General features: G+C 48.6%; 1 protein-coding gene across 2 annotated transcripts in view; it reads left to right on the top strand.

Annotated features, from left to right (window-relative positions):
- The window catches only part of wdfy4 (WDFY family member 4), a 79,663-nt gene that overhangs the window by 11,332 nt on the left and 54,957 nt on the right, over window positions 1-13,374 (top strand). For both annotated transcript variants that reach the window (XM_035399946.1, XM_035399945.1), the window contains exons 8-21: window positions 306-466; window positions 1,516-1,977; window positions 3,685-3,786; window positions 4,160-4,350; window positions 6,497-7,149; window positions 8,047-8,137; window positions 8,489-8,703; window positions 9,356-9,441; window positions 9,821-10,046; window positions 10,481-10,557; window positions 10,951-11,169; window positions 11,689-11,867; window positions 12,542-12,773; window positions 12,887-13,038. In XM_035399946.1, the coding sequence (XP_035255837.1) occupies window positions 306-466; window positions 1,516-1,977; window positions 3,685-3,786; window positions 4,160-4,350; window positions 6,497-7,149; window positions 8,047-8,137; window positions 8,489-8,703; window positions 9,356-9,441; window positions 9,821-10,046; window positions 10,481-10,557; window positions 10,951-11,169; window positions 11,689-11,867; window positions 12,542-12,773; window positions 12,887-13,038 (3,046 nt within the window). The remainder of the gene's footprint in view (window positions 1-305; window positions 467-1,515; window positions 1,978-3,684; window positions 3,787-4,159; window positions 4,351-6,496; window positions 7,150-8,046; window positions 8,138-8,488; window positions 8,704-9,355; window positions 9,442-9,820; window positions 10,047-10,480; window positions 10,558-10,950; window positions 11,170-11,688; window positions 11,868-12,541; window positions 12,774-12,886; window positions 13,039-13,374) is intronic.

The raw sequence follows: 13,374 nt of genomic DNA, 5'->3' as shown, positions 1-13,374 counted from the left end.
AAACCATACTCTGCCATATGCTGGTACACAATATTTGCAATGGAGTTTGTTTGGAACTGAAAACCCTCTATGATAGGTGTGAGAAGTATGAAAGCTCCCAGAACCATTTTGCTTGACATAGAACCCTTGAACTAGATAGGGTTCCTCTGTGGAGACACGGAGGAGCCTTTTGGAACCCTCTCTTCTGAGAGTGTAATGAGGAGCTTGTTTTGGGGGGGGGGGGTCAGTGTGTGACTGCTCTCTCAGTTGACGGGGCAGCCGGTGAGGTTCAGCGGTGCGATTTTAACCCTTCGCTGTCCGTGCAGGTGTGAGGAAGGGGTGACCGCGGCGGACGTCCCGGCGCTGGAGGACTTCCTGGGCCTGATCGCGTCGCTCACCCTGTGCGGGAGGGCGGAGCTCAAAGTGGCCGTGTGCATCAGCAACCCCCAGCCCCCGAGCTTCAAGTTCGACCCCGTCCTGACCAAAGGTACCTGCGACTGTACCCGGGATTATCCCATGTTTAACCCCGTCCTGACCAAAGGTACCTGCGACTATAACCGGGATAATCCCATGTTTAACCCAGTCCTGGCCAAAGGTACCTGTGACTATAACCGGGATTATCCCATGTTTAACCCCGTCCTGGCCAAAGGTACCTGCGACTGTAACCGGGATTATCCCATGTTTAACCCCGTCCTGACCAGAGGTATCCGCGCGCGTGTAACCAGGATTATCCCACGTCTAACCCCGTCCTGACCAAAGGTACCTGCGACTATACCTGGGATTATCCCATGTTTAACCTCGTCCTGACCAAAGGTACCTGCGACTATAACCGGGATAATCCCATGTTTAACCCCGTCCTGGCCAAAGGTACCTGCGACTGTAACCGGGATTATCCCATGTTTAACCCCGTCCTGATCAAAGGTACCTGCGACTATAACCAGGATTATCCCATGTTTAACCTCGTCCTGATCAAAGGTACCTGCGACTATAACCAGGATTATCCCATGTTTAACCTCGTCCTGATCAAAGGTACCTGCGACTATAACCAGGATTATCCCATGTTTAACCTCGTCCTGACCAAAGGTATCTGTGCACGTGTAACCGGGATTATCCCCTCGTCCGGACCCCGTCCTTTGCCCACAGACAGGCCAGAGCCATGCTAAAGGGGAGGCCACATCTAGGCCATAAGAAACGCAGGGAATGACGGTTTGCGAAGGCCAGCGGCTAACCGCGTTAGCTCACGCGGCCTCCCGCCCTCTCCTCCCTGTCATTTCTCAGGCGCGGAATCCCCCCCCGGCCCCACTGCGCGGGTGAAGCATGACCCGCTCGACCTCTGATTGGGTTTCACATCCCCCTCGTCTGATTTTGAAAAGGGCTTCCTGTTTTTGTATGATGCTGTGTGTGGGACTCCCGGCCACACTGTTAGCCTGGCATGGCTGGGATTCGATCGGTGGGGGGGGGGTTACGTCAATGCATCGCTTGGCAACCCAGCGTACACGCGACCTTTGACACACTGCTCTCTCGCGCCCCCTGCAGGATCCGCGGTGAAGAACCTCACGGCGTTCCGGATCATGCAGACGTCCTTCCAGCGGTCGGAGAATCCGCACACCTGCTCCCAGATCCTGCTGGCCGTGCGCAACATCTGGACCTGGGACAAGGCCAACTTCTTCCTGCTGGAGTGGACCCTGCAGTCCCTGGCGCAGATGGCGGAGTGCGTGTGGCGCAAGCCGCCGGCCGCGCACGCCCTCTTCCTGCGCCTCCTGGAGACGGTGGTGCTGCGGCTGTCCTACATTCCGCACGAGGCGCTGAAGCAGGTGCAGGCGGCGTTCCGGCAGCAGGGCTCCGCCCCCTTCGTCGTGGCGACGCTGGCCAGCTTCCGCAGGCTGTGCGCGCGCTGTGGCCTGTTCGGCGAGGTGCTCTGCGACTCCGGCATGCTGGAGATGCTGCTCGCCGAGCTCCGCAAGCACGCCAAGGTCCTGAGGAAGGCCGGGGTGACAGGTGTGTCCCGCGTCCCGCGTCGCCGCTCTGGCCCAGACTGGCCCCCGCCACCCCCCCCCTTCCCCCCCCCCCCCGCCATCTTTAATCCCAGTAATCGTGGGCTGTGTGCCTTTCACTATTTTACTTATGTTAATGCCAGACATGGCTCAAGTATGTGCATGAAATACTTTAAATTACACACATTATACTCTATGGATGGAACATTTTATAGACTTAAAGTGGGATTTTCTAAAATGTCTGACCGAGAGGCAGAGGATGTTGGTATGGTGCTAGTGCACGCTTTCAGGGCGTACTGACAGCTGATGGCGGGAGACAGAGTTCGGTAATAAGGCCACAAAACTAATGATCCAGAGAGGATTTCTTCATTAAACTGGAAAAAGATCAGGAATAATCACATCCCTGAAGGCCCGCTCTCAGAATAGAGCTTGTAACGGTCACCTGAGCCCGATTTAAAAACCCAACCAGAACCAGAGAGTTCAGGTCGGGACGGGTTCAGATTCTGACATTTTATATCGGGCTTGGTTCTGTTCGGACTCTTTGGAGCTGGCCCTTTCATTTCTTGGCGCAAAGCACCATGCGAGCTGGATGGCAGCCGTAGGGAAGCTCGGCTAAGCTAAGCTATGAGAGTGAGAGAATGGACACCTCAAAGCAAGAGCATTAGTCAGGGGAGAATGAAGTGAGGCAGCAGCCTTTGAAAAAAACTGAGGTCTAGACAAACTTTTACATGGTTTTTGTGGGGGGGAGGGTCGAAATATGCAAATACTGTGATACCCAGTGTTGCCAGCTTTTGGGAGACAAATAAGCTAAGCAACCTCACTGTCAAAATCCATGCTGAAGCTAGCTCATGGCCTTGAATAATAATAATAACCACGAATATGGAAAGACAGGTCGGTCTTTAGATTTCCAAACAAATGACCCGATCTTTTAAAAATAAGTCCAAAGAAACCACAACTTCCCATTTTTACAAGTGACTTTGAAAAAATAAGCCCAAAATAAACCCCAAGTCGCTTATTAAGTGGATTTGGCAATTCTGGTGACGCCCTGCTTAAGTAGGCTACGGTAGCCGCAAAACAGGAGCATCACCATCCCCGTGGTGCATCGCACCACCATCCAATGATCCGACCCAGACGTGAGTTGCATTTTTCCGAATAGAATATCAGTGATACCCCCAAACCAGGGTACAGTATGCCTGCGGTACTGACACACTTACTGAGGTCAGGCTCAGATCAGGTCAGGCTTTCAGAAAGCTGCAGTACACAGGCTGGGGTCATCAGGCTTAGGCTGAAACGAATGGGGCTCAGGTGGTTTCGGCCTGAAATTTTTGGGCCCGTTTCAAGCTCTGTCTGAGAATTTAATTATCATAGGCCCATGTGCCAACCATGGTCTTGCATGTAAATGGCAGTCCTGAATCAACAGCAGAGGTTTCAGCAGTGAGTGCTGATGGATCAAACTGGCATTCCACAATGGGGAAAAAAAAAGACAGAAATGCATAAAAATTTGTTTTACTTATATGATGATAATAAAATAAGAATATTTTTGTTAAATCCTGGAACTGACTAATTTTTAGGGTGTACCCTTCCAACATCGCTTTGTTTGTCGCACATCTGTATTGGTTGTCTGGGCAACAGACTTTAGGGTGCCTTTGTTCTGTTAACTCATCATCGCGTGCTTCATAAAAAGGTTGGCCGAATTCTCTGCCTCTTCTAGGCACCAACAGCCAGTCGAGTGACGGCGGCTCTGAGAAGGTCCTGGTCTCCAACATGCTGAAGTTGGTGGCCATCCTGGCGCAGAGATCGGTCAAAAACACGGGTGAGGATGGTGGTGCTGGTGCAATACTGCCTCTCAGTGCACGCTGTTACGCTTCCTTTACAGTTCACTTCACTTACATCGCTTATAGACACTGCTGTAGAAAACCCTTTCTTAACTATGGGTTTTTGCCCAAATAAAGGTCAAGTTAACACTAGTCGCAGTGTTGGATTAGATGTATGTGTGAGAGATGATGGAAATAATGCTGACTGGAACAATTAGAATGTAAAACCCTTAGAAACCAAAGTCTGTGTCGCCAAGATTCATTTTCATATATTTACCATGTCCCTCCAGTCCCTTTCTTTGAGGTATATTATTGTGAAAGAAGGTGCATTGTAAAGGTTATTTAGTGATGATGTGCCTGGCTGTTTTTCAGTGTCTATAAGGGACCATGGGATGATCCCCTACATTAAGATCTTCCTGGACGAGGAGCAGTTTCGCGGCCCCACGCTGATCCTGCTGGAGCAGCTGTCCATCATAAACCCCGAGGAGTACATGAGCATCACCATCGGGGCGCTCTGCTCCTCCACCCACACCGAACTGGGGCTCAAACGGGACCTGCTGCAGGTACCCGAAAATCATTACACACACACACACATACACACACACCCACCCACACACACACACACAAACACACACACACACACACACACACATACGCACACACACACACACACACACTCACACCCACCCACACACACACACACACGCAGAAACACACGCAGACACACGAGCACACACACACACTCACACCCACCCACACACACACACACACACACCCACCCACATACGCACACACACACACGCACACACACACACACACACTCACACCCACCCACACACACACACACACTCACCCACCCACACCCACCCACTCACACCCACCCACACGCACACACACACTCACACCCACCCACACACACACACGCACACACACTCACACCCACCCACACACACGCACACACACTCACACCCACCCACACACACACACACACACACACACACACACTCACACCCACCCACACACACACACACACGCACACACGCGCAGACACACACACACACACACACACACACACTCACACACACGCACGCACACACACACAAAGCACAAAGCACGCTGACACAAACGCACACTATCACATACTCAATCGCGCACACTTACACCCACCCACACGCACACACGCACACACAAAGCACGCCCACACACTGACTCAAACGCACACTATTACATACTCAAGCGCGCACACTTACACACACACTGTCACACACTCAAGCACACTCACTATTACTCACACGCAAGCACACACCCACAGAGCACACAAACGACTGACTTATACATAAATACACACGTACTCACACGCAAACTAGCGTGTCACAACAGATATGCGGTTCCCTTTTCTCTGGAGTCGTGGGTGAGTGGTTGTCCCGCACTTACAAAACAGACCTCAATTTAGAATTGAGGTTCTGTTCAGTGTATGTGTGATCCACAAAGTGACTGTGTTTATGTTCATTCTATTGTAAACATAATTCATGTGATTATCTGCATCACAGCTGACCATCTGGAGTTCATTGAATCATTAAGTGATCGTTTCCCAGAACAGTTTACGACCCTTTTATCATCCGAGACGCCGCGCTTTTTATTTGAAGCTAAAAATGCGAGTCTCCCAAAATCAGTTACACGTGCGGGCGTTCGGAAATTGATGCGCGATTTCGGCGCTTCCGTATCTAATTTTGATAAATCGTAACGCGTTTAAAAACGGGGAATGAGCCAGTGAATTTATTATCTTGGCCTCCGTGAGCCTGATTGCATTACGGACAAATTCAGATTGATTCGCTAATATACGTTTAGCCGTTAACTCGGCCCGGGATTGGATTACGCGCCCGGCCGCGCTCGCGCGGCGCGGCGAACATTACGAGCGATATCAAATCACGCGATGCGAAATAAACTCGATTAGGGCCTAACCGGGTTACCCGGCTACTGTACCGAGCCGCGCGTCCGGCCTTATGGATCTGAGCGCGAGAGCGCCGCCAACTCCGCCAGGACCGGGCCGTAACTCGGTTAGCGGGCCCGGGACATTCGGATTCCCCCCCCCCTGACCTCTTTGTGGAACGTGTCAGAGGCAGCCTGATTACTTCTGTTGGTGCTAATCGCATTTCGTCTCCCTTTATGACACGTTTACCTGCTTGATGTATTATCGCCTCAAATCGAATGAGGCTAATCTGATTCTTCCCAGACCGCAACAAAAAAAAAAAGTAATAGATATATTATTTAGTATTATTATTTTTTTTGTCTGATGTCGGAGCTTGCCTGCATTAAATGACCACGGAAAAAGGAACATAATTCGAGGGTGGAATTAATTTTGAGCACACTGGGGTACCCCTCCTTTTTAAAATAACTCCAAAAATCAATCCATTATCTGGCTGGTCTTTAAAGCCCAGCAAAACACATTTATACCTGTTATTTTCGTGCAGTAATGCCAATCGCATGTGGCATTTTTCAGTTTTAAAGTGAATACCAAATAATGTTCTACTTGGTTTTTTAGGTCTAATACAGATTTTCATAATTAATTTAATTATCTGTGTAAATGCATTCACTATGAATGTCTAGGAGAATCCACATTGCACATTACAGTGTAATGGCCGGTAGGGTACAGTATGTGTGTATAAAATGGCAGTTAACTGACGTTTGCTCTGTCTGTGCGCTCCCCAGTCTGTGCTGAAGGTGCTGGAGAGCCCAAACTCCTGGAACGCTTTCCGGACTGCGGGGGGGTTCAACGGGGTGCTGTCCCTCCTGGTGGACATGGAGGGGGCCCTGCGGGCGCGGCCGGTGGGGGTGTGGGCCTCGCTCCACCCCGACCGCGTGTGGGAGCTGGTCCTGCTCAGCCTCACCGCCTTCGCCCTGGCCGTGCACCTCCACCCGGTCAACGCCCACTTCTTCCACACCACCGGGCAGCACGCCAAGATGGCCGACGCCCTCCTGCAGCTGGGCTGCTTCCGCGCGGACGGCGGCGGGGGGGCCGCGGAGGACGAGTCCGACCGCGAGCGCGAGCGCGAACCCGACCCCGACCGCCGCTGGAGCTTCCCCCAGTTCGTGGAGTTGGCGGAGACCTCCGGAGCCGGCCTGCCCCCCGCCTTCCGTGACTGCGTGCGGCTCCTCGCCTTCCTGGACCGCTTCGCCATGGGGACCCTGGTTGTCGTGGAGATTCCCGCCGGCCCGGAGGAGGAGGAGGAGGAGGATTCCGAGCTTCCGGGGAGCCCCTCGGCGGCGGAGTGGGATCGGGACGGTCCCGAGGAGGACTCCGTGGGGAGGACCCAGAGCTCTGGGAACAGTGCGCTGTCTGTAACCAGTGATCCTGGACGCAGGTACGACACCTGACCCCTGACCCCTCTGCAGGTCAGGTGATGCTGCTTCATGACTGTAATAGCATATGTAGAAAGTAGGAGAACAAGGGCATTATGGGAACGGAACAGGAAGTAACTTCATCGTAAAGCATCAAGCTAAACAGTGGCAATGCATACATACAACAGTAAAGCTGGACATCAAACAATGTACCCGTTGTCAATATCAGCCTGGTATTTACTTAATTTCTTACTGCAGGCAAGCCTGTCCTAATTGCATAGTAAACTTTTACAAGTAAGGACAAAAACATTACTGTATGAACTGTGAAAACTGTGTAGATATGATCTATGGGGAAGTCTATGCTAAAACTTTTTTTCAGTGCACACACAGTACGGTGGTATGCACATTTTTGGGCACGCCTGGTTGAATCGCATGTTTTGTTGAATCTTGAAACAAGTAAAACAGGGTACCAACTTAAACCTGACATATTTCTGCTAATTTTATTGCACATGTACTATTTATTTGCTCAATTTCACAGTTTGGAAAAAAAAACAAATGTGACACATGCAAAAGTGTGGGCACCCTGCCAGTCAATTCTTAGTATTCACACCTTCCAAACAGTTTTTTTGTAGCCAGCTAACAGTCTTTATATTCTTTACGAATTTGTTTCCCACTTTTTCTTGCAGAACCTTTCTCGTTCAGAAATACTCTTGACCTTGTGCTTATTGACTAACTCTTTATTGGCTTAGATTTGTTTTCGAACACATTAATACATTTTTGCATTACAGATTATATTGCATTTCATAGCCAGTGCCGATGGGTTCTGAAACGCGGAACTTCACATTTGAACCTTGCTGAACCCTTTAATCCCTGGACAGGCCAAACGGTCACATCTTTACTGTCAGTGTTTTCCTTCTCAGGTCTGCCTTTGATCAGACGATCGTTCACCCTGGGGCTGTTTGCGTTATTATGACTCTTCTCCCCAAAATAACCAGCCTCGAAAACACACAGGTACGTACTCTCTTTAACAGGTGTCCCCTGGGTTTGACAGCATCAAATTCCTTTTCCTGGACACATTGCAGTTTTAAATCCCACACATTTTGGTAACTTTGAAGTTTAAGTGTTAGTTTTATCAATAAAATATTCTGTATTCCATGCAAAAGCTCATCCTATTGCAATCATGCACTGAAAGTAAAATATTAATATAAAAAAATCCAGGGAAGTGAACATTTTTAAGACACCAGATCTTTGCCGATGGCTTTTATAAGGGTGCGCTGCTTTGCTGTGCTGTTTGTGGCCCCTATTATGACATCATAATTCACGCATTCCGCGGTGACCTCTGAACCCGCCCTCTGCTCCTAGCTGGTTGCCGAGCTGCAGTTGGCCGTGGCCAATCACGTGCAGTCCCTGGTGAAGTCCGAGCGGAACCGGCAGATCATGTGCGAGGCGGGGCTGCTGCTGGTGCTGCTGGTGCACTGCGAAGCCATCCTGCTCTCCAGCGCCCACCCCCTCCACCTGCCCGTGGTGCGCGTGTTCGAGAAGCTGGCGTCTCAGTCCATCGAGCCCCCCTCGCTCAGGTCAGCCGAGCCCCAGCGAACGCGTTTCTGTTTCACCGCGACGTTACGTTTCCTGTTCAGAGCTGACTCGTATGGGTCCTGGGTTTGTGTGCTGCTAATTGTTATTAACTGCTCAGCACCCCTACGACACCAGGGTGTGAAGAGTACCAAATACAACTACGGTAATGAAGCAAATAATCACGTAAGCTTTGATTGAGCTTTTAACATGACATTGACATGACATGACATGACATGACATGACATGACATGACATGACATGACATGACATGACATGACATGACATGACATGACATGACATGACATGACATAATGACAAGAACAGGCCATTCAGCCCAACATTGCTCGCCATTTTCCTGACTAAATTAGTGCTCTGATTACCTACAGTAATACATAGTATCTAACACTGTATCAAGCCTAGTCTTGGAAATCCCCAGAGTTTCTGCCTCTAGTACGTGACCTGGCAGGCTTTTATGTAGTCTGAACATAACAGACAGATTTTTTTCCTTCCTTGTTTTTGTATTTTGTTGCGTGTCCTTGGACATATTGATGTGAAGAGTGTTCTATATAATTATTATAATGTTGATTGATTGATTAATTAATTGATTATCAATAGTGGATGTCAGTGATGAAACGCTGGTTCCTCTCCCACCAGAAAGTTCCTGTGCCTGGGGAATCCGTTCATGTGTGGTGCCGAAAATGCCCCCTCTCCTCAGCTAAAAACAGACGCGTCAAATGGTGGTAATAATAATAATAATAATAATAATAATAATATATGTATATTTCTTGCATGATGCATGATAAAGCCAGCACAGCAAGATAAAGGTTAAGAAGCGTATGCAGTTGATAGGTGAGTTTTGGCTTGTAGAAATGCTGATAGTTTGGGAGTCTTTAACTGATCCTTTTAACTGATGACAGTAGCAGGAAAAACCTGCTTTTGTGATCAGACGGTGTTTATGGGATTCCCCATGAACTACCTTTTTCCTTCCTCTGTCTTCCATCAGATTGAGTCAGACGTGTGTTAAGTCAGGTCAATACAGGTTATAATTTAGATATGATTGGAGAACAGTTTTTATTTGACTACTTTCCTGTGATGAGTTTATGTGTGTTTTGTTTTCAGGGCACAGCGCCGGTGTGACCGACGTCCCCGCCGGTCAGGAGAGGAAGCCGCCGAACAGAGAGCTGAAGCACAGCTTCAGTCTGCTGAACCACTCCGCCGGGTTCAGGGTTCCCCACCACCGAACCGTCAGCCTCGTCTCCATGACGTCGCCCCGCAGCCTGAGGCCGCACAAACTGTCCGTGTCGCCGTCCTTCGTGGAATTCGACATGAGCGACAGCGGTTTTGGGTACGGCAGTTTGCGCTATTTTTATATTTAAGCGTCGTTTTTTACCCCCCATAGTGCTACATTTTGTATAAATGTTTTTATACAAAAATTTTGTGGTCCCTATCGTAAAGGACATTGGGCTGTAGTTTTGAATCACTGCTCCAATTATGTCCGACTAAGTGTGAATTGAGATGTAATTCTGGAAGAATTGCTCACTCTGGCGTGTCACCACCAATGAGTAGCATTCACCTGGGTGCTGCAAGGCAGCCATTTTACACCACAACACTCTCCACATATCACCTGGCCTGGAGAGGAACGGAACCTCTCTGGTTAAACATGGTTAGAATAGCAGAACTACTTGAGCATCCTGATGACAGTTTTTAATGCAGGGTTTCAGCTGAATAGATCTGTTTATTGACCTTCACTTCTGGCTTCACACCGCCTTTGTGTTGTAGGTGTCTCTTCCTTCCCTCGTTAGCCACAGTGAAGGGGGTCGGTGCGGACTCCATCTCTACCGGAGGCGTTGGCTGTGGTAAGGGCTTCCATTCGGCTTTGCAGCATGTTGCATTTTTAGTGATCTTACAGTAGCTTTGCTTATCAAGAAGGGTCGTGTGACTTAAAAAAAATAAGTTTATGATGTGCAATGTGAGTAACATGAGTGATGTGTGTAATAAGAGTAAAGTGAGTGATGGGTGTAATTGGATTAAATGTATGTAATATGAGTAATGTAAGTAATAATAGTAATGTATGTAATATGAGTACTGTGTGTAATGAGAGTAATGTGAGTAAAGTTATTAATATGAGTAATGTGAGTAATAATAGTGATGTGAGTAATGTATGTAATGTGAGTTCTGTGTGTAATAAGAGTATTGTGATAGTAATGCTCCAGTAATGTTTCTCCCTCTTCCCCTCACCGCTCCCCCAGACTGCCGTGGCTTCCCCCCCTCGGCGGGCCTGTCCTTCTCCTGCTGGTTCCTGATCAGCCGGTTCAGCTCGGCCTGCGACTCGCACCCGATCCGGCTGCTGACCGTGGTGCGCCACATGTCCCGCGCCGAGCAGCAGTTCGTCTGTCTGTCCATCTGCGTCACCGCCCCCGACGGCTGCCTGGTCATCAGCACCGAGGAGGAGGCCTATCAGTTCCTCGGTACTCCACCAGGGGGCGCTCGCTCTTCTCACTTTCCCAACTCTTAGTTTAACCTGTCGTTTCGTAACTGAATAGAGATTCAGATCTCTTTATGAGGTTCGTGTCTCTTCATGTGGCTTCCTCATACCGTTTGCTTATCACTGAAAATAATCGGTGATTATGTGTGAGAAACAAAAAGGCCGTGTTTGCCATGGGCGTAATTTTAGTTTGAATATCATGGGTTGCAATAAATAGACCCTGAGAACTGTGGGATTTCCCCCCCCGCCACCCCCGTATAAAGTTAAATTTGTATGATTTTTTTTTTTTAAAGAACAGCAGTGAAAGTATCATTTCTGGTGACTTCAAAGGGGAAAATATTTCAGACTACTGATCTGCATATCCTAATCACAACATAAAATCCCCATCTTTATTATATTAACTTTTTTTTCTCACGTCACCTCCCTACACCTCCCCCCCCCCCCCGCCTAAACACTGAGTACTGAGGCCTCTGTACGGTCTGATGTGGTTTTCTGGCGTTAGATGTGATGGAGCCAGAAGTGCCCACGCCCACCACCCTTCCGTCTGCGGTCCCGTTCAAATGTGCCAAGCACCTCGTCCCCGACCAGTGGCACCACCTCACCGTCACCCTCGCCAAGGACATCAAGAAGAGCTGCCTCGTCACCGCCTACCTGAACGGCAAGATGTTCGGCTCCGCAAAGGTTGGCTGATCCACGTTCAGTGTGTCTGATGCTCTTTTCTGGGGAAGAAAATACAGGATCGGAGTGTCCGTTTGGACAAACCAGGCACTTCTAAGTCATTCATTTTGTTTGGGTCGTTTCGTGATGAACATGCTCTGGGGTACTAGAGGTGCAGAACTGAAAGTAGTAGCTGTGGTAGAATTGGGATACTAGTGGAGTGGCAGAATGTTGCTATGGTGAGGTAGCAATATTGCTATATAGCGAGCTAGTTAATCCTAGCAGTCTCTCTTGCATCCACTGCGGTTAGCTGGCTGAATTCCCCATATTTGCCAAGAGTTAGCTGGCAAGCAGATGTCATATATAGTTAGTAGATATTTCATAACCGCCACTAGTTTTATCAAGTTGCATTTTAGTCTATTTGTTATATAGCAAGGTTGCTAGATGCAGTGCTGTTGTGCTGGCAAGCTGTGCTCTACCTAGCTTAGTATGGCTGCATTGGGCTTAGGCAGAAAGATTGTTTTAACTGTTTTAACCGACTATTTATCTAATTGCCATTTATTATTTGAAAAATCCCAAGACCAATATAACAAGCTGATGATGAAAATGATTGGATATTTCAAATCGGGGAGAAAAGGAGAATGCCTCATTTGCATGTATGTTCACAGTACTGGCTGTGTCCTTCTCCCGTCTGACAGATGAAGTACATCCAGCCCTTTCCCGGGCAGTGCGTCTCCATGGATCCCACTGCAGTCGTCGACGTGTGTGGGATCATCGGCACGCCGTCGCTGTGGAAACGGCAGGCGTCTCTGATCTGGCGGGTGGGGCCCGCGTACCTGTGGGAGGAGGCCATGACCCCGGAGTCCGTGGAGGTCATGTACAGCCAGGGCACCAAGTACCTGGGGAACTACCTGTCTGTGTCTCTGCCAGGTGCGTCTCTCCACCTGCCTCACTGAATCTGAAAGGGAAACCACGCCCCCTTTCAGTGTTATGGCTGTTCTTTAATAATTTGTTTAATGCTGTATTTCTGATGGACGTTTCAGCCGATGGTGCCAGCAGCGTCGCATCCCCTATCAGAATCATCCCGGAGGAAAGGATTTCGTTTGGGATCAATCCTGCCGTGTCCACCGTAACCACGGTATCCGAGATCCGAGACCAGTACAACGAGGTGGACTGCCGCCTCATTGCCAAAGAGGTTGGACATTCCTCTGTGTTTTTTTGTTTTTTTTTTACCAAAAAAGTGAAATACAACTATGGATTTTGCTGAGATAGTATATGTGTGGTCAGAATGAAACTTTTATGATTTTTAACTTTTTCTTGAAAATGTTGAGTTTACCGTACCACAATCTTACTTATTTAAGACTTACTTGTTCTCATGTGCCTATTCCTCTTAGTTTTGACTTCTTAGGTTATTTATTTATTAATTTCTATTTTTTATTTTTTATTTTTGTAAAGCGCCCTGGGATGTACGCATGAAGAGCGCTATATAAGAGCTTATTGTATTGCATTGTATTGTGATCATGTATTTTTA

Source organism: Anguilla anguilla, chromosome 18, assembly GCF_013347855.1.
Source record: "Anguilla anguilla isolate fAngAng1 chromosome 18, fAngAng1.pri, whole genome shotgun sequence".
In the NCBI taxonomy this organism is placed as follows: Eukaryota; Metazoa; Chordata; class Actinopteri; order Anguilliformes; family Anguillidae; genus Anguilla; species Anguilla anguilla.
Note: the sequence above shows the minus strand (reverse complement) of the source record. Positions and strands in the feature narration are given on the sequence as shown.